General features: G+C 47.7%; 4 protein-coding genes across 5 annotated transcripts; 3 read left to right on the forward strand and 1 right to left on the reverse strand.

Moving 5' to 3' along the window:
* Window positions 1-357: 357 nt before the first annotated feature.
* On the reverse strand, window positions 358-1578 carry Slbp (Stem-loop binding protein). The gene is made up of 2 exons (XM_017143343.3): window positions 1281-1578; window positions 358-1219 (listed from the first exon to the last, which is right to left on the reverse strand). Exons 1-2 carry the CDS (start codon window positions 1434-1436, stop codon window positions 548-550), a joined length of 828 nt encoding a protein of 275 aa, XP_016998832.2. The 5' UTR covers window positions 1437-1578; the 3' UTR covers window positions 358-547.
* Window positions 1579-1998: 420 nt separating this feature from the next.
* On the forward strand, window positions 1999-6040 carry Rpn2 (Regulatory particle non-ATPase 2). Its single transcript, XM_017143633.3, has 4 exons — window positions 1999-2119; window positions 2207-3184; window positions 3246-4553; window positions 5093-6040. The coding sequence occupies exons 2-4, from the start codon at window positions 2242-2244 to the stop codon at window positions 5908-5910; spliced, it is 3069 nt and encodes a 1022-aa protein (XP_016999122.2). The 5' UTR covers window positions 1999-2119; window positions 2207-2241; the 3' UTR covers window positions 5911-6040.
* Window positions 6041-7114: 1074 nt separating this feature from the next.
* Window positions 7115-14094, forward strand: rdog (red dog mine). Of its 2 annotated transcripts, none has more exons than XM_017143597.3 (7): window positions 7115-7395; window positions 7478-7692; window positions 9231-9461; window positions 9521-11506; window positions 11567-12120; window positions 12332-13280; window positions 13345-14094. In XM_017143597.3, the coding sequence occupies exons 2-7, from the start codon at window positions 7613-7615 to the stop codon at window positions 13667-13669; spliced, it is 4125 nt and encodes a 1374-aa protein (XP_016999086.2). In that variant the 5' UTR covers window positions 7115-7395; window positions 7478-7612; the 3' UTR covers window positions 13670-14094. The 2 variants fall into 2 exon arrangements, with proteins under 2 accessions (XP_016999086.2, XP_070072601.1); XM_070216500.1 differs by having other exon boundaries at window positions 7115-7338.
* Window positions 14095-14881: 787 nt separating this feature from the next.
* LOC108058651 (probable multidrug resistance-associated protein lethal(2)03659) lies at window positions 14882-20927 on the forward strand. Its single transcript, XM_017143548.3, has 6 exons — window positions 14882-15075; window positions 15422-15652; window positions 16043-17953; window positions 18386-18852; window positions 18913-19867; window positions 20392-20927. Exons 1-6 carry the CDS (start codon window positions 15002-15004, stop codon window positions 20714-20716), a joined length of 3963 nt encoding a protein of 1320 aa, XP_016999037.2. The 5' UTR covers window positions 14882-15001; the 3' UTR covers window positions 20717-20927.
* Window positions 20928-21173: the final 246 nt, after the last annotated feature.

Raw genomic sequence — 21173 nt, forward strand, 5'->3', positions numbered from 1 at the left:
AATGATTAAGAAGAAGGGTATTTCCAAAATCAGCTAATTTTGGATCAATCAAACCTATTATAAACTTCAGAGATCTTTCGAGTTTGCAATGTCCTTAAACAATTGCTTTTCTAACCTACATATGTATACAAAAAGTTTCAAACGAAATCGAACCCATTCCGGCAGGACCTCTACGCTTCGTCATTCAAAATTAGTTATAATCTGCAGAAAGAGTTCCAATGAAATGAAATTTTTAAACAAATCTTTGACATCCCAAATCGAAATTCCGCGCAACACGCGCATTATATTCCGGCGCTAGGAAGATTGGCCGAAATCCCCAGGATCTTTTCAGGTAGCGAAAGGTAGAAAACCCAAGACTTTGTAAGACGCCATTTTATTCAACAAAACATCTGTGGTAACAATTTTCCGCACACGGCCTTGTAACTTGAAAGATGCGTGTTTGATTCATAGTTTTAGTTAGCTTGAATTTGTACTTAGACTGATAATAAGTAGGTAGACCCCCAATTTATATAATTGAAAAACGTAGCCCGGCCCGATAAACAAGATTCTAGTCCGAGTCCGAGTCGGAATTGCTGTCGTTGTTGGCATTTTGCTGGGTGGGCGGATCGTAGAAGTGCAGGCTCTTGCGCCAGATCTTCACGAGACCATCGAAGGCACGGCGGCTGTACTTTCCGTACTTATTCGGGGTGCGCGGATGCTCGCGGGCCCGCTCAGCCCTGGGCACCATTTCCACGTACCGCTCGTAGGCAGCCGTGTTCTTGCCGTAGTCGATTTGCTTCTGACGACGGGCCAGGACGGCGGGATCGGCTTCGGTGTAGGAGGAGGAGGACGAGGTGGAGGATGTGTAGCTGTTGTGGCGCACCCGCTTCTCCTCCTTGTGGCCACGGAAGCTGCTGGATTTGTGCTGGTTCCAGGGGCGCGGGTTATTGCCCCCCTTGGTGGCAGCTGCATCCCCGTTGGCCGAGGAATTGCTGCTGTTGGGACTGTTGGAGCGGCTGTTCTCGTTGCTGGGCGGCGTTTGCGAGTGGCGACGTTTGTAGGGCGTCTTCAGCTTCTCCTCCTTGACCAGGCGCTCGAACTTGACCTCGTTGACGCCGTCCAGAAACTCGAAGGCCATCTCCCGACCCTCGCCCTCGATGGGCTCCAGTTTGACCTCGGCGGGCTCCTTTTTGATCAGGGAAGCGCAGCTGGCGGCGCTGCTATTCAGGGAACTGGAGGCCTGCAGGCAAAGGTAGCTGATGTGAAAGGGTTCTCGGTAGTAGCAGCCATCCTCCACTTACCTCGTCGCTCTGGCCAAACTCCGCACGAACCTCCTGCGCCCAGCTCTGCATCGAGGGCTTCACGTCGATCGATATGGAGGATGCCGAGGAATTCAGGCTGCCGGAGCCCTTCTGCGGCGTGTTGTCCACGGACATATGTTGATCCTCGAAGAGCATGTTGGCGGTGTTGTGTTCCGAGTGTTTACTTTGCTGTGCGGAGGATGTTTGCGAGGATGTTATCACCGCGATGTTTTGCGTTTTCTGCCCGAACCTTCGCGCGTTTTTTGTTGTGATGCGATGCGCAGTGTGCCCAGGTGAGTGGTTGCTAAAAGGGCAGCACACCGGCATGCTTAGCCAGTTGTGATTTGGTCACTCAAAAAGTTTTTAAAATTATTTGTATAAATTAATTATGGTAAATAATAGAGCTACAAGATATGGATTGATTAATTAAACCAAGGATGCTAGCAAAGTAATGAAATTAAATCAAATTCATCAAAATATTTAGGGTATTCCCCAAACTGTTGAATGATTGAACAAGCAACACTAGTTGAAAAATACAATTTTATTCAAATTTCAAATTACTTTCGTAGTGTTTGAACTGATAATATTTCGTATAATTAAATTTTTAAGAGACATATGACAAACAGCTGACCCAAATTCAAAAATTCGTCAATAAAAAGTTTAGGGAATCCCCCACCTAACTTAATTTTAATCTAGCTATTTTTAGCTATTTGGAACTATTTTCCAACATTATTGCCAAGGTATTTTAATACATCCCCAGCAAGGTCACATTGTGATTCGAGTGATTTAGCATTTTTCGGCACAAAAGAAAATTGAAAATTAAAACGGTGCAATTGTTGGTTAGTACGCAAAAGATTCACCCTTTACCACAAAATAAGTAAAGTTTTCGAGACCAAGTAAAACGTATGTCAATTTCAAATTCGTAGAACATACTTTTGACTGGAAACAACGCAGCTGGAAAATGAGTCTTACGTCCGCCGCGGGGATAATTTCCCTACTCGATGAGCCGATGCCGGATCTCAAGGTGTTCGCCCTCAAGAAGCTGGACAACATCGTGGACGAGTTCTGGCCGGAGATCTCGGAGTCCATCGAGAAGATCGAGATGCTGCACGAGGACCGCAGCTTCCCCGAGAACAAGCTGGCTGGCATGGTGGCCTCCAAGGTGTTCTATCACCTGGGCTCCTTCGAGGACGCCCTAACGTACGCCCTGGGCGCAGGCGATCTCTTCGACGTGAACGCCCGGAACGAGTACACGGAGACCATCATTGCCAAGTGCATTGACTTCTACATTGCCCAGCGGGTGGAGTTCATCGAGAATCCCAAGGAGGCGAGCGCCGTGGACGAGCGGCTGGAGGGGATTGTGAACAGGATGATCCAGCGCTGCCTGGACGACAACCAGTTCCGCCAGGCGCTGGGCATTGCCCTGGAGACGCGACGCATGGACACCTTCAAGGACGCCATCATGAAGTCGGACGATGTGCGTGGCATGCTGGCATACGCCTATAACGTGACCATGTCGCTGATCCAGAACCGCGGCTTCCGCAACGAGGTGCTGCGCTGCCTGGTCAGCCTGTACCGGGATCTGGGTGTGCCCGACTACGTAAACATGTGCCAGTGCCTCATCTTCCTGGAGGATCCGTACGCCGTGGCCGAGATGCTGGACACCCTCACACGCTCCTCGGTGGAGACCAACAATCTGATGGCCTATCAGATTGCCTTCGACCTGTACGAGTCGGCCACGCAGGAGTTTCTGGGCAATGTGCTGCAGCACCTGAAGAACACCGCTCCCATTCCAACCGCCCTGCCGAGCACATTTAAGCCCCAGGGCACAAGCTCCGAGGAGGGAGCCAAGTCGGAGGGAGACAAGTCCAAGTCTGACGAGGATATCACAGAGGAGAAGCCAGGTGAGCTTATTTTTCTTTACCGCTTTCTATAAACTCTAGAAATCCCTTTTTAATCACCTAGCTGACGATAAGGTAGAGCGCACAATCGATTCCCTTAACGAGGTTGAAAAGCTGCATCAGAAGAACATTGAAAAGCTGATATCGATCCTCTCCGGCGAGGTTTCCATCGACCTGCAGCTGCAGTTCCTCATCCGCAGCAACCACGCTGACCTGCAGGTTCTGCGCGGCACAAAGGAAGCGGTCCGTGTGTCAATCTGCCACACAGCCACTGTCATAGCCAACGCCTTCATGCACAGCGGCACCACCTCCGACCAGTTCCTGCGCGACAATCTCGACTGGCTGGCCAGGGCGACGAATTGGGCCAAGCTGACGGCCACCGCCTCGCTGGGCGTCATCCATCGGGGCCACGAGAAGGACTCGCTGGCGCTCATGCAGAGCTACCTGCCCAAGGAGGCGGGCCCCAGTTCGGGCTACTCCGAGGGTGGTGCCCTGTATGCGTTGGGCCTGATCCATGCGAATCACGGAGCCAACATTATCGACTACCTGCTGCAACAGCTGAAGGATGCCCAGAACGAGAATGTGCGTCATGGTGGCTGCCTGGGACTGGGTCTCGCTGGCATGGGCACCCATCGCCAGGATCTGTACGAGCAGCTCAAGTTCAATCTGTATCAGGATGACGCGGTCACCGGAGAGGCGGCGGGCATTGCCATGGGCATGGTCATGCTGGGCTCCAAGAATGCCCAGGCCATCGAGGACATGGTGTCGTATGCGCAGGAGACGCAGCACGAGAAGATCTTGCGCGGCCTGGCCGTGGGCATCTCCCTGACAATGTTCTCGCGTTTGGAGGAGGCCGATCCCTTGGTGACCAGCCTGTCCACCGATAAGGATCCCGTCCTGCGTCGCTCGGGAATGTACACCATAGCCATGGCCTACAATGGAACTGGCAGCAACAAGGCCATCCGGAAGCTCCTGCACGTGGCCGTCTCCGATGTGAATGATGATGTGCGACGCGCTGCCGTGACTGCCATCGGTTTCATCCTGTTCCGCACCCCGGAGCAGTGTCCCTCGGTGGTGAGCCTCCTGGCCGAGTCCTACAACCCGCACGTTCGTTACGGAGCCGCAATGGCGCTCGGTATCGCCTGTGCCGGCACAGGATTGCGCGAGGCCATCGCCCTGCTGGAACCCATGGTGAAGTTCGATCCAGTCAACTTTGTGCGCCAGGGTGCATTGATCGCCTCGGCCATGATCTTGATCCAGCACACGGACCAAAGCTGTCCCAAGTCCACCTTTTTCCGCCAGCTGTACGCAGAGGTCATTAGCAACAAACACGAAGATGTGATGGCCAAGTATGGCGCTATTCTGGCTCAGGGTAAGTAAAAAATAATAATGGTTTAAGTTTTGTTACGGACTTGATCAGGATTAGTCCTATATATACAGGCCTTGAAAACTCTTACAAAATTTAGCATAAAATATGGCCGTATAATCTAGTTTCTTGATTGTTATTTATAATTTTTGATAGAAGAAAGGTCTTTAAAGTCGGATCTATAAATTAAATTGTATTATTTTTAACTAATTAACTAACTTAATTAAATTTGATTATTTTGTTGTTGGTTACATTCTCTATAAATATACACGCGACCTAAAAATAAAACTTTAACATCAAGTTCTCACACCTATTAGATAGTTATAGTGTGTGTCATTTTCAAGCCCAGTGTCGCGATAAGATAAGTTTTTAACGAAAACATTTTTATTATATTTGTTACTAAAATTTAAATTATCTAGAATTACCAATGATTTCAGTGATTCATAGGTGTATTTTTTAAATTTCGTGAATAATTGTCCTGTAGCGTAATTACGCGTATTGTCTTTCTCGAGATCTTCCTAATCAAGACATTCTAACTTTTACAGGCATTATTGATGCTGGTGGTAGGAATGCCACTCTGTCCCTGCAATCCCGCACAGGACACACCAACCTGCAGGCGGTGGTTGGCATGTTGGCCTTCACCCAGTACTGGTACTGGTTCCCCTTGGCCCACACCCTGTCGCTCGCCTTCACGCCCACCTGCGTGATCGGCCTGAACTCCGACCTGAAGATGCCCAAGATGGAGTACAAGTCGGCGGCCAAGCCCTCGCTGTACGCCTACCCCGCCCCCCTGGAGGAGAAGAAGAGCGAGGAGCGCGAGAAGGTGGCCACTGCCGTTCTCTCCATTGCCGCCCGCCAGAAGAGGCGAGAGAATGCGGACAAAAAGGAAGACGAGAAGATGGATGTGGACGAGGACAGCAAGGAGGGCGCTGCGGTCAAGAAGGACGAGGATACCAAGACCGAGGAGAAGCCGGCGACGGAGGAGAAGCCCAAGAAGAAGGAGGAGAAGGAAAAGAAGAAGGAGGAAGAAAAGGACAAGGAGGCGGCTGGCACCAGTAGCGAAAAGGAGAAGGAAAAAGAGAAGGAGAAGGAGAAGAAGGAAAAGAAGGAGCCCGAGCCCACCTCTGAAATTCTACAGAATCCCGCCCGCGTGCTCCGGCAGCAACTGAAGGTGCTGAGCATCATCGATGGCCAATCGTATGAGCCCCTGAAGGATGTGACCATCGGTGGCATCATTGTGTTCCAGCACACTGGCAAGGCCGAGGACCAGGAGCTCGTGGAGCCAGTTGCCGCCTTTGGGCCCATGAACGACGAGGAGAAGGAGCCGGAGCCCCCAGAGCCCTTCGAGTACATCGAGGACTAAATGGGCATGCTGTTTGTCATTATCTAAGTAAACCCTGTTCGATTTTCAACCTTGCATACTTTTCACGAGAGGTACTAATCAGCAAAAAAAACGAAATGCTAATCCGTAATTATTAAACAATAAAATGTTCATCGTACAAGATGTAAATAACGTGTACTTTGCTTTATGGATCCCCCAATCTACTAAATTACCTGTGACGCTTCTGTGGCGGGCGCCAATCTCAGGTTTATCTCTCAAGAACTCTCGATCAAACAAAGATTGTTTCGCCACCCGTCGAAAGAACCTCCTCCCAAACAAAAATACGCGATTTCACAACGCAGGGCAATTGTTCGTTTTTAAATTAGTAGAGTCTCTCCCAATTTGCAGTAACGCTCTCTCGCCAAGGGCGTATTTTTAGGGGGAGGAGGGGAACTGTGGCCCCAATCTAAAAACATGTTTGGCAATTAATTAAAAAGAGACCAAAACTAGAACGAAGAATGAAGTTTGTTGTTATAAAATATATATTTTTACTACTACTAAATGGGTTTATAAACAAGAAAAAAAAGTTGTAGACCCCTTTTGTTACGCCCTTGTTTGTTGCCATGGAGCTTGATGTTTGAAAACTAGCACTCAACAAGTACATGTGTAATGATCAATACTTTTAAAACTTGCGACTGTTTTTTACAACTCATATTACAAAGGAATTTTAAAAATAAACAGCCGATATAAATCACTGTTATTCGCCGTGGGCAAACAATAACAAAAATTACCGCTATACACGTAGCGTCGACTTAGAGATACCCAATAGAATTATTTATCAGGCTAGAAATGTTTTAATGGACAGCTATTTTTTAAACAGAAATGAAATATTCAAATTCAAATATGAATATGAATAATATTATTAGATGGTCGTTGTAAAATCTGAAGGGAGTCTTAAATTACATACCTAGATTTCAGAAATAGGATATATACAAATTTAAAAAACTTTTAGTTCTTTCGTTATTAGATCCTATATACCGTTTACAGAAACGTAAATAACTAGATAAACTCTGTTGCTTGTCAAATTGAACGGGAAAAATACGTCTTTACTTTGCCTGTTACAAACATTGTAAATACCCAAGATACCCAAGTTCCCAAACAAATACAGGGTATAAAAATGCGACAGGGTGGCAACGTTTCTCTTCTCGTTCGAGTATAAATGCTGAGCGATTTCTCTCTCCCAGCTCAGTAGGTTTTTTTTGTTATTCCGTGCGGGTGCTCTTTCCGCGTAATATTAGTGTAAATCCCCATAGCCCCTAGTGTTGACCAAATTGTGAACGTTGTGCCAGACGTCTGTTAATTAGCATATAGAATCTATACCAAATATACACGCCAAAAACCCGAGCAAATTACAACTCATCTCCGACGCAGTAGCCACTTCTTTGTTACGGTTTCTGGCGCAAAAAAACGGTAAATGTGGATAACGGTGGATAAATCACTGCTGACCTCGACCTAGACAACATATATGTATGTTGGATAAACCAAAACCCACAGGCTGAATTGTTGTTGCCGGCTATGCATTATTGATTTTCACCATCCATTTCGACAGGAGAAAGAATCAGAGGAGTGGAGCGGAGAAAGGAGAAAGCGAACGCCCCTCGCCCGCGTGCGAGTGAATCAGTGCCGTACGTAACGGTAAACCCCCTATCCCAGGAACCCCAGAACCAGAACACATCCCAAAGTTATGAACCGCACCCGAAGGAAGGTTGTGCGCCCAAAGAATCCCTATACCAAAGCAAACTTCTTCTCACAATGGAGCTTTTGGTAAGTTACACCTCGTACGAATGGCCAGACATATAGTCAATTTTCCATTAGTCATGAGCACATTATTTACGGTAAATCGTATATGTTCCTCTATGTAGCACGTGTTCTTACCATATTGTAGTATCAGGTTTTTATCAGGATCGCACCTATCGTATAATTAGTTTAGTTGTATTAGCTTGTTTGGGCCGATAAGTTCGGTGGCCACGATAACGAACACGGCCCATTCTAATGAGAAATAGAACGAACATCCATTAAATTGGACGGCAAGTTTTATTAAATGTCATTGTTGGCCACAAGGTTACAACTTTATCTGGCGTCCACAATGAACGCTTGCCAATTGCAACCAGATGGATGTGGCACCCGCGATTTATTACGATTTCCTCTAATAAACAAAGCGTTCATAGTCTAACTGGAGCTGATAACGTACACATTTTAATTCAGAACTCAATGTCACATTTACTACAAAGATTTGAATGCCTCTATCGGCAGACATTTCATATGTGTACATTGAATTGTAATTTATTAAAAAAGACTTAGCGATCTTACAGACGAGACTGTCACATGAGTGCGTCTTTAATTAAAGATCGTGGAGTTAGGTTGCCATTTTTCTTACGATTTTACAGTACTTACTTGAAGGAATGAAATTGAATAGAATGGATCGGCTGGTCTATCCGATTCAATTATGAAGAATGGAAACTTAGAGTCTCAAAATAACTTAAAATAAAAATTATATACGCCTATCAAAAAACAATTCTAAATGCTATTAACGCGCAATTAATCAGTTTCAAATAAATGGGTATTAAGTGTATTCAAATAACCAATCTATCAATTAACGTTAATTCGACAGTGTGTTGAATGATCACAATAAAATAATTAATGGTTTTTATTGGTGATAATCTTATGAAGAAGATGAAGAAAAAAGTAGAGCAATAGCAATACAATTTTACATAGGTTTTGCATCACCTTTTTTTTTTGCCATCTAACATTTGAAACATTATTTTTAAGCCAGTATTCACTGTATGTGCAAGTGTCTACCCAACTACGAGTGTTTGATTAAAAAGTAAAGTCTCGGGGGGTATTCGCAGATCGTGAGTCTGACGAAATTCCCAGGAAAATTTCTTTGTTTGCAATTCTTGTCTATGTTTTATCAGAGGAGTTCCCTCTAAAAACAACACTTCTCTAGATATCTAAATTGGGTTCGTCATTACATAGACTTTACTTAATTAAATACCAATAAAGACAAGGAAATCATACAAAATCTTAGGGCCTAACAACAAAAAGTTAACCTTGTCTCCCTCATTATAAGAACATTTAAAGGTCTTCTGTGAAACTATTAGAGTGGAATTGTTTAATTTTCACATTACATTTTGTCTATAAATTTCGATTGTGGAACTTTAACTGTTTAGTAATTGTTTGCAAATATAATTAAATCTCTGGTGGCTTTTTGTGGGAAAGTTATAAAACCAAAGGGTTTAATTTTATTCTAAGCTTATCGGATCTCATTCATAATAATTTACCCACAACTTTTACCCTTTCAGGTGGATGCGAGACCTGTTCAAGCGAGGCCTTCAGGGTCCGCTGACGGACGAGGAGCTGTACCAGCACAGGAAGACTTTGGATAGCGAACGGGTGACGAACAAGTTTGCAGAGCTGTGGGACGATGAGCTGAAGCGAAGTAATCCCAGTGTGGTGAGGATGATCCTCCGGGCCTACGGCAAGATTTTCCTTCCCATGGGTCTGGCCTTCTCCATTAGCGAAACGATTTGCAAGTAGGTAGAAACCGATTTCGGTGCAACGGCCTAGCTAATCGCATTAACTTTGATTTCAGATCCCTCATGCCCCTATTCCTGGGTGGTCTGGTCGGCTACTTTGCCACAAACCAGACGGATATCAGTGAGCAGACGGCGTATCTGTACGCCATGGGAATTGTGATTTGCATGCTAGTGCCTGTGATAACATTCCACCCCTTCATCTTCTACATCTTCCAAGTGGGCACCAAGCTGCGGCTGGCCCTCTCGGGACTCATCTACCGCAAGTGCCTGCAGGTGTCCAAGAGCAGCAGTAACGACGGCCTCCGAGGCAGAGCCATCAACATTCTGTCCAATGATCTGGGTCGCTTCGACGTAGCGCTATGTTTCCTACACGACACGTGGAAGGGGCCAATGGAGTCCATCCTGATTGGCTTCCTCATGTACCGGGAAATTGGAATATCCGCGGTGATAGGTGTGTCCTTCATGCTCAGCTTTATACCCCTGCAGGCGTGGGCCGCCAAGAAGGCAGCCTACTATCGCCAAATGACGGCGGAGCGAACGGATATGCGAGTAAAGCTCATGAACGAGATTATCCAGGGCATCCAGGTGATCAAGATGTATGCGTGGGAGAAGAGCTTTGCCCGGGTCATTGCTGAGGTGCGACTCAAGGAGGTGAAGGCCATCCGGGGCACTGCCTACATCCATGCTGCCCTCGGTTGCACCTCCATGATATCGCCGCTGTCCGTGTTCCTGGCCCTCTGCTCCTACGTTTACCTGGGCGATCCCTTGACCGCCCAGAAGGTGTACACGGTGTCGTCCTACTTCAACATGCTCAACGACTCGATGGTGACCTTCTGGCCCATGTCCATTACCTTCATTGCCGAGGCTTTGGTTTCGGCGAAGCGTTGCAAGGATTTCTTGCTGGACGGCGACCGAGCAGAGGTTCCCATCAACCTGGAGGCAAATCAGCAGACGGGCAAGAACAAGCGTAAGATCAACAAGAAGGACAAACAGAAGAACGTCGAGTTGAATGGCTCTCTGCTGGCCAATGGCCAAGTGCAGCACAATCGTCTAAGGGATTACGATCCGGAGGCAACGAAGAAATGTGTGGTGCTGAAAAATGTATCCGCTTCGTGGGACGCCAGTGATGGCCATGCCAACTGTGCCATCGAGGACTTCAGCACAGATATCCAGGATAATATGCTGGCTGCGGTTGTTGGACCCGTGGGTGCCGGCAAATCGAGCTTCCTTAATGTCCTGCTCGGCGAGGTGGGCATCGATAAGGGCGAGGCCATGGTGCACGGCAAGATCTCGTATGCCTCCCAGGAGAGCTGGGTCTTCGAGGGCACCATTCGCGATAACATCGTGTTTGTGGAGGACTACAACGAGAGGCGGTACAAGAAGGTGGTGAAGGCGTGTGGCCTGGAGCGGGATATGGAGTTGCTTCCGCGCGGAGATTTAACGGTGGTCGGAGAGCGCGGAGTGAGTCTCAGTGGCGGCCAAAAGGCTCGAGTGAGCTTAGCGCGGGCTTGCTACCGCAAGGCGGATATATATCTTCTGGACGACCCACTCTCCGCTGTGGACACCCACGTGGGCAAGCACATCTTCGACCGATGCATACGCGACTTTCTGTCCAACAAGATCCGAATTCTGGTCACCCATCAGGTGCAATATCTGTTCGATGTGGAGCACCTGCTGCTAATGGGCTCCGGAAAGATTGTGGCCCAGGGCAGCTACCAGCAGTTGCAGCGCTCCCGCCAGTTCCAGTTCCTCGAGCAGACGCAGCACGACGAGAGTGGCATCGACACGCACAGCGTGAGCAGTCACCTGTCGCGCAGCGATTCGGAGAAGAGCATGGATCACCAGCACAACCAGCTGCTTCGGCCGGGCGAGCAGGTGGAGGAGGTCAACCAGGAACAGCAGTCCGTGGGCTCGATCAAAATGCACGTCTACGCTTCGTACATCAAGGCTTTGGACAGCACCTTCCTGCTGGGCATAATTATTTCGCTCTTTGTCTGCGCCAGAGTTATGCTAACTGGGGTGGATTACTTCCTCTCCAGATGGTAAGCTATCTTGTTATACATTTTCTTAACTCAATATTAATTTAAACATTTATTTTTCAGGGTTATTTGGGAGGAGCAAATAGCTGCTAATAGCACTACCAGCCTGCTGAACGAAAACGATGCAATGCCCGTAAATGATACGCTGCCTCTCAACTCCACGGACCCTTCTATTGCTCCCTTAGCATCCGGCGACATCCAGGCCAATATCCGCCAGGAGCTCGTCCTGTTCTATGCCACCATACTGGGCGCCACTCTGATCGTCTACCTCATCCGCACCTTTGGCTTTTTCAAGATGTGCTTGCGCATCTCGCTGCATTTGCACGACAGACTTTTCCGGGGAATCACACGGGCCAGCATGTACTTCTTCAACACCAACTCATCAGGACGAATTCTGAATCGGTTCTCCAAGGATATTCGAACGGTAGACACGGATCTGCCGCACACTCTGCTGGATTGCTTGGCCTTCATCATCGATGTTTCTGGCGTGGTAATCATTGTGGCCATAGCCAACTATTGGCTACTGGTTCCCGCTGCCATCATTGGAGTGATTCTGGGCATGATACGATACCTCTATGTGACCACCAGTCGTAGTGTAAAGCGCTTGGAGTCTATATGTAAGTCAAAGTACTAGGTAGTTTCGGATTATAGCAATTTTCACGTCCCTAAGTTTTATTAGGGTATCTAATTTGTGATTTATTAGAATTGGCAAATTCATAATAATGGTTATTTAGATTTTTCGAACGTGACTTTAGTAGACTTTTTAGTATAAAATAGAAAACACAAGTTCTAAATACTAAATATACCTCTCTTATGTTTTTTTTACAGCTCGCAGTCCGGTTTTCTCGCTGACCAACCAAACCTTCCAGGGTCTGACCACCATACGCGCTTTGCAGGCCCAAAGCGCCCTGGAGCAGGAGTTCCATGAATACCAGAACACCAACACTTCCGCCTGGTTCCTCTTCCTGTCCTGCACCCGGGCCTTTGCCCTCTGGTCGGATGTGCTGTGCATCGTCTACATGACGGCGGTTACGTTTAGTTTCCTGCTACTGAAAAACGAATTCGACAGCGGCGATGTGGGACTGGCCATTCTGCACTCCACCACGATGACGGGAATGTGCCAGTGGGGCATGAGACAGACGGCAGAGCTGGAGAATCAAATGACCAGCGTGGAGCGGGTGTTGGAGTACACGGAGCAGCCGTCGGAGGCGCCGCTAGAGACGGCGGAAAAGTTCAAGCCGAAGTCGGAGTGGCCCAGCAAGGGACGCATCGAGTTCATCAACTTTAAACTGCGCTACTCACCCAAAGAGGCACCGGTGCTGAGGGATCTGAACTTCACCATCGAGTCGCGCGAGAAGATTGGCATTGTGGGACGCACTGGGGCAGGAAAATCGTCCATCATCCAGTCCATATTCCGATTGGCCTGCAACGAGGGCATGATCCGCATCGATGATGTGGACATTGAGCACATTGGCTTGCACGATCTGCGCAGTCAGGTCTCGATCATTCCGCAAGATCCGGTTCTGTTTTCCGGCACCTTGCGATACAATCTTGATCCCTTGGACGAGCGTTCGGATGAGGAGATGTGGAAGGCGCTGGGCGATGTGGAGTTGCGTTCCTATGTGTCAACTTTGATTGGAGGCCTCAACTGTCGCATGTACGACGGCGGTTCGAACTTTAGTGTCGGTCAGAGGCAGTTGGTCTGCCTGGCGAGAGCCATTCTTAGGCACAATAAGATACTAATTATGGACGAGGCCACTGCCAACGTGGATCCAGAGTAAGTTGCAGAAGTAAGCAACTTTAATTTAAATTTTATTAACATGCTTTCCCTTTTATTTCAGAACCGACAAGCTTATCCAGCAGACCATCCGCTCCAAGTTCGCTCACTGCACCGTTTTGACAATAGCCCATCGATTGCACACCGTTATGGACAGCGACCGAGTGTTGGTCATGGATGCCGGCGAGGTTCGCGAGCTGGGACATCCCTACGAGCTGCTGCAGCGACCTGGCGGTTACCTTCGTCAGTTGGTGGACAACACGGGAGCGGCCACCTCCTTCGCCCTGCAACAGGCGGCGGAGCAGAGCTACAGCAAACAGATCCTGGGAGATGACACGGCTGCCGAGGATCTTAACATCACCCTGGCGCTGGAGGAGAAGAGCCAGTGATCGAGAGACGCACACACACTCACCTACTTGTAGACTTGCTTAAGGGTTAGATCATAAGAACTGAAAGTATTATGTACATAGCACAGTTGTACTTAAAGCTAACGAATTACCTATTGCCTTGTACTTACGGAATATTTGTAAGCTTGTTTATCGCCACGAATTTATGTATGTATCTGTTCCATAGCGTACCGAGTACTGTATATGTATCACCTATGTTTTGTACGTCATGTGTTCAATTGGCCAACCAATCGAAAGCAATTCGCAAGCGCCGTGCACAAATCAGAGCAAGTTCAATCAAACGAAGACAAATAGTTTATTTAGGTACTTTTTTAAAATATGTAGCTAATGTAGGATTACAACATCGTACTTATAGATACGTACAATCTCAATAAAGTGCCTGAGAATTATTACTTACGAATGGAAAATTGAGTGGTTAAATTTCATTTTTGCGGTGTTCGCCTTTGATCTTCAACAACCGATAATCGGCAACCGATAAAAGCAAAATATATATTGTATAGAATAATTCATAAAAATAACATTTTTGAATCCAAAAACTAATATTTTTCAACTATTTAATTTTAATACTGTATAGAAAACGTTTAGGTTATACTAACACGCATTTTCTTCTAAATTGTTCCTTAAAATATATAAAATATTCTAAATTATTTCAACTAGATTTTTATAATATTAGCTCAATTCAATTTATATTGATTAGAACACCTACTTTTTTAAAAGAACTAATGTCTTGGCCGTTACTGTCAAGATCCGTGTGAATCATGTGTGGATTGATAAGGATGAACCTTTCGGAGCTCCAATTAAAATTGTCAATTGCTGAAAAGTGTAATCAAAGTAAGTCAACACGGTAGCTGTGATTACGATAAGATACCGGAGAGGTGTCCACCGTTGCTGCCCCTGCCCACCGGGATGCCCCGTTTCTGGCCCGAAACTCTCGCAAACAACAGCGAAACAGTAAAACCCACTTAGCCAAAAAATCGCGGCCCGGAGTTGCTGCATCGTCTGCCTGCGCTGCTGCTCCAATGTCGGCTGATGGGTGGCTGTCAGCCGGAATTAAGATAAAACTGGGCTGCCGCTGGCCGATAGGGCGGATCATTGATTTATAGCGATGATTCCCGAGCACGGCGTAGTGGCTAGTGGTTAGTTAAAATTGAAATGCCCCGCTCGGGCAGCAGTCAGTGGCGAGTGGAGCGGCGCAAGAATCACACGCGAGTGCCTTGAATCGTGTCAAGGATCTAGAATATATTTGATTTCTATTCGCGGGATCGTTAGACTATACATATATGTCTACAGTGGTTAAGTGTATATATAATAGTAATGAGTGCGGTCCATGAGCAGCGCCAGCCGAATCCGGTGACAAAGGCCAACTTCCTTTCCAAATGGTTCTTTATGTGAGTGAGAGGCGTGTGCCAGTCCTGCGTATACGTAATATTGTAATCGTATACGTAATGTTTCTAAAATTGCGGTGAACTCGTGCGAAGCTAAGTTAACTGATTTCGCGAGCTGACCCCTCTTGAAGTCCTGCTGATAAGATACAGAGCTGTCCAGCTGACGGACTGCCCGTCGTCAGATTTATGGCCACGGCACCTTGGCCGTCACTCGGAATTTACGGCGCGAGTGGATTCGATGCGTTTGATTCCTTTGAAGAGCGATAAAAGAATCCGCGACAGCCCGGCGACACCTGTCAAGTCCGTCAATAACCCGACCACCTGCCCTGTGCTCTCTCTATCCTTCCAGCTGGACGCGGGAGATCCTCGTCAAGGGTCTGCGCCGGAGTCTCGATCCCTCGGACCTCTATGCCCCCGAGCCCAGCCTGGAGAGCACCCAGGTGTCCGCCTTCCTGCTCGGCCACTGGGAGCAGGAGCTCAAGCGACCCAAGCCCAACGTCCTGCGCATGATATTCAGGGCCTACGGATGGAGCTTTGTGCCAGCGAGCATTGTGTACTCCATCATGGCCATTGCAGTGCAGTAAGTATTTGTAAAAAAATAAAGAATAATTCAAAAATTGGAAAAAATTCAATAGTAGCGTTCGAATTTACGAAAACCTTTTAAAGTTCTTGAAAAACAAATAAACTTTATTGGTATACGCAACCATTAAATTTTAGGTTGGTTAAATGGATGTATTAAACTATAATATTAAATGTTCTTTAATGGTTACATCGAATTTCTTTAGATTACATTTTATTTCTTTTGGCAAACTATAAAAAAAATCGCAAAAGCCGACGGGAAAAGAAACTAAAGTGAAACTCAAGTGAAATATGTTTGTTTTTTTCGTTGTACGAACTATGGATTTTCTAACTTCACCAACCCATTTAAGAACCTATAATATATTTAATTTAATTTATATTTATCCCCCAGCACAACGCAGCCCCTGATGCTGGGCGGCTTGGTCTCCTTTTTCTCGGAGAGCACGGGAAAGATCACGAAACACTCGGCCTACCTGTACGCCATGGGTGTGGTGCTCTGCTCCCTGATCTCGGGCCTCTTCTTCCACCCCTTCATGAAGTACCTGTTCCGAGTGGGCTCCCGCGTCCGGCTGGCCTGTGCGGGTCTGGTCTACCGGAAGTTCCTCCGGGTCTCGGTGGCGGCGGACAACAGCGGAGTGAGTGGCTATGCCATATCGCTGATGGCCACCGATCTGCCGACCTTCAACGAGTCCTTCTACTGCTTCCACGAACTGTGGCGCGGACCTCTGGAGGGCGTGGTCTTCGTCTACATTATATACCAACTGATCGGATGGCCCGCAGTCGTGGGACTGGGCACCATCATAGCCTTCATCCCACTCCAAGCTTGGGCCGCTCGGGCGATAGCCCGGTACAAGAGAAGTTCGGCGGATGTCGGTGATGAAAGAGTGAAGCTGATGAACGAGATTATCGCTGCCATGCAGCTGATCAAGATGTACGCCTGGGAGAAGTCCTTTGCCAAGCTGATCGGCAAGGTGAGGAAGGAGGAGATGGACTCCATTAGGGGTTCCACCTACATATACGCGGGATTGCAGTGCACTGGCATGATCTCCAAGCTGTCGCTGTTTCTCTCCCTGGTCACCTATGTGTTCACCGGTGACATAGTCACCTCGCAAAAGGTGTTTATCGTGGCCAGCTACTATGATCACCTGAACGATTCGCTGCTGCACAACTGGCCGCTGGCCATCAACATGTGGGTCGAGACCTTTGTGGTGGCCAATCGGGTGAAGGACTTCCTCTTCCAGCACGAGAATCCCGCCGATGGTGGAGTGCACAACTTCAAGGAGGCCGAGGATAATCCGGAACATGGCAATTTCTCGGGACGAACTCACAGACCCAAGGCTGAGGTGAAGAGCATTACGGTCCAGAAGCTAACAGCCAGTTGGGATCAGGCGGAGCAGGAGAAGCGCCATCGCCACATCGAGGATGTGAGCTTCCAGGCGACGGATCAGCAGTTCGTGGGAATCGTGGGTACAGTGGGTGCTGGCAAGAGCACTCTTCTCCAGGTGATCCTGGGAGAACTGGATATTATCAGTGGCAGTGTGGACCTCAATGGAGTCCTGAGCTATGCCCCTCAGGAACCCTGGTTACTGCGTGGTACTCTGCGAGAGAACATCCTCTTTACGGAACCCTACGACGAGCAGCGCTACTTGGAGGTCCTGCGAGTCTGCCACCTGGACAGGGATGTGGAGCAGCTGCCCTCGGGTGATAACACCAGGGTGGGCGAAGGTGGTGCCAGTCTGAGTGGTGGTCAAAAGGCCCGAGTTAGCTTGGCTCGGGCTGTGTACCGGAAGGCGGACATCTACCTCCTGGACGATCCCCTGTCCGCCGTCGATTCGCATGTGAGTAAGATGCTTCTGGATCGCTGTCTCAACGAGTTCCTGTCCAAGAAAATCCGTATCCTGGTCACCCATCGGGTGCAGTTGCTGCGACATGTGGATCACTTGGTCCTGCTCGAAGGAGGTCGCATCTCTATCCAGGGGCATTATGATGCCCTGAAGAAGCTTATACGGTTCAGGATGTCGGTGGCCAATGACGTCGAGGTGGCCAAGTTGCGGGCCATGCGAACGGACAGTGTGTACGAGGAACCGGAGCCAAGGAAGTCTCTGTCCCAGGAGGAGCATCTCGATCGGCATGAGATTGAGCAGCAGTTCAAGGAGCAGCAGCAAAGGGGATCCGTCAAGCTGAGCACCTACAGGGAGTACTTCAGGGTGCTCGGACATCCATTGGTGGTGGTGCTCATCCTGCTGATGTTCGTCGTGGCCCGGGCCTCCGAGGCCACCATGGATATCTTCCTTTCCAAGTGGTGAGTGGTGTTAAAACAGAAAAATTCCCCTTATACAAAATATAGTTAAGATTACCCTATTCGCAAAGTCTTTATAAAATCCAAAGTCATTTCAGTTATTTTAGGCTTAAATGACTAACCTCGAAATAAGATGAGTCAGTATCGTTTATAGATTACGACATGTTTAATAGCACTACACATTGATAAAAACATGTTCCAGTTGTTGATTGCAATAAATATTGCCCGCATTTCCGGACAGATGGAGCAGATTTCACTATCTCGACGCCACACATGTTATATGGTTATTCCAGTATCAGAAGGCTAAACTAGAAAGTCATGGTTTTACAAGCCACGAACTTTAAGACATCATAGATTATTTATTGATTAAAATGAGCATTTAATACACTTTAAGTTTGTAAATGATTCTTATAACTTATAACAATATTTTCACAGGGCAACTTGGGAGGAGACGGAGCCCAATCAGCACGAGCCCATTCCGGAGTATCACAGGACTCGTTTGCGCATGATGATCCTCTACACATTCCTCATCCTCTGCACCCTCGTCTTCTATGTGCTGCGCACCTTTGGCTTCTTCATGATGACCCTGCGGATTTCGCTGCGCATCCACGACCAACTCTTCCAGGGAATCATCCGCGCCTTCATGCACTTCTTTACGCTGGCCACCTCGGGGAGGATTCTGAACCGCTTCTCCAGCGACATCCTGGCCATCGATGTCAATCTGCCGCAGGCTCTGATGGACTCCATTGAGTTCGCTGTGAATGCATTGGCTGTGCTGGCGGTTGTAAGTACGGCCAACATTTGGCTCCTCATCCCGGCCACCGTGGTTGTGGCTTTACTGTACGGCTGTCGGTGTCTCTACATAGGAGCCAGTCGGAGTCTTAAGCGCATAGAGACTATATGTGAGTGGCTCTATCTACTAGTCTTCTAAGCCACTAACTCAAGAACTCAATTATCTTCAGCTCGCAGTCCCATCTACTCGCACACGAATGCCACATTCAGGGGTCTGGCCACCATCCGTGCTCTGAATGGCACCAAGTACATGGAGCGGGACTTCCATTACTACCAGAACGAGAACACCTCTGCCCTGTACCTCCATGTGAGCATCAACAGGGCCTTCGCCTTCTGGACGGATCTCATCTGTGTGCTCTACATCCTGGCGGTGACCTTCAGCTTCCTGCTCTTCGACAAGCACCGGGGTTACTACAGTGGCGATGTGGGTCTGGCCATCACCCAGTCCATGAAGCTGGTGCTCATGTGCCAGGCGGGAATGCGGCAAACGGTGGAGCTGGAGAACATGATGACCAGTGTGGAGCGGGTGATGGAGTATGTGAATATACCCTCGGAACCGGCCTACGAAACCGAGGAGTCGGTCAATCTGCCCAAGCAGTGGCCCAGTGGTGGGCAGTTGGACTTCCGGGATCTTCGCCTGCGCTACAGCAATAATGGTCCCTATATCCTGAAGGGTCTCAACTTCACCATACGCGGTGAGGAGAAGATCGGCATTGTGGGCCACACGGCGGCGGGAAAATCCTCCATTGTACAGGCGCTCTTTCGGTTGGCTCACATCGATGGACACATTTCCATCGATGGCTACGAGACATCCGAGTTGGGACTGCATGATTTGAGGCGCAGGATCTCGATCATACCGCAGGATCCGGTTCTTTTCTCGGGTTCTCTCCGCTTCAACCTCGATCCCTTCGAGGAGAAGACGGATGAGGAACTTTGGATGGCCCTGGAGGCTGTCAAGCTGAAGGAGTTCGTATCGAATCTGAAGGAGGGCATCAACTGCAGGCTCCACGATTGCGGGGCCAACTTCAGCATGGGCCAGAGGCAGCTGGTCTGCCTGGCCAGAGCCCTCCTCCGTCAGAACAAAATACTCATCATGGACGAGGCCACAGCCAATGTGGATCCCGAGTACGTATACCGATATTCTGAAGTATTTATTTTATAAACAACAAACCCGGTACATTCTAAACAGAAAATCAGCTGACTGATATAAAAAGTTTTGCTAGAACGCAAAAAATTTGATTGATTCCATAATTCCCGCGGTTTGCTTCGGCCTCAAAGATCAAAACTAGCGATGTCAAAAGTGACAGCAAAAATCAAAAGAATCACTTTGGCTTCAAAATCAGCTGATGTTCATCATTATAATTTGTCAATGAAGTCAAAAATTTTAGCTTTGAAAAACGGCGTAGAAAATATTGACACCTTAACACGTGCAGCTGATTAGTTTAGGACTAAGTGGCTTAAAATATTTAAATTGTAGTAAAAAGTGTTTTCAACAATGGAAATTATCTTGAAGTAGAATTTTCAATAGATAGATATTTTTAATAAAATTAACCAGTAAATACTGAATCCATTTATGTACCTATCAAAATGTTCCATAAATTAATTTACTGATCACCCTACTAATGTGAACCCCCCTCTTAACCCTCCAGAACGGACAATCTAATTCAGGAGGCTATCCACACCAAGTTCGCGCACTGCACCGTCCTGACCATCGCCCATCGGCTGCACACCGTGATGGATAACGACCGGGTGATGGTGGTGGACATGGGCCGGGTGGTGGAGCTGGGGCATCCGCACGAGCTGCTGCACAACAGGCACGGGTATCTGCATCGGTTCGTGGAGAAGACCGGCGTGGGAACCGCCCAGCACCTGAGGCACCTGGCGGAGCAGAGCTACCGGAAACGGGTGCTCGGGAGGAAGTCGGAGGACCAGGGATCCGTCCTCGAGCTGGGATACAAGGGAACGACGCTGTGAAAGACTGCTGGGGGAAATTAATTCGTACAGTTGGGTAGAGGGCTTGCTTTTCTGTTAGGTATGGTAATATAGACTTTATTATAGTGAACTGATCTTTAAATATAGTTATATATGTATATATTTAATATGTACTTCATAATATACTCGTACTTAGTTGTTTCAACTCGATCGTTTGCCCTCTTGAATTTGAAAAAGCAATTATCTTGTAGGTTAAGATTACATTACCATCGTCTATATTTTGCTACTCGTACTGTCTGGCTTTGATTCGCTCTCTATAACTACGATCCTTTCTAGTTTCCTTTTGGTTTCTTTGTAGTTACAAGTCACATGAAAAATCGAAATGTTGAACTCTATAAGTTGCTTCTCTTCTAGGCTTAAAGATTTAGGTTTGTCTCTTCATTACTTTAGTTTTGTTTTGTTTTTTAGTTTGTTGTATGGCTTAGATGTGCGATAATGG

This window comes from Drosophila takahashii, chromosome 3R (assembly GCF_030179915.1).
Source record: "Drosophila takahashii strain IR98-3 E-12201 chromosome 3R, DtakHiC1v2, whole genome shotgun sequence".
In the NCBI taxonomy this organism is placed as follows: Eukaryota; Metazoa; Arthropoda; class Insecta; order Diptera; family Drosophilidae; genus Drosophila; species Drosophila takahashii.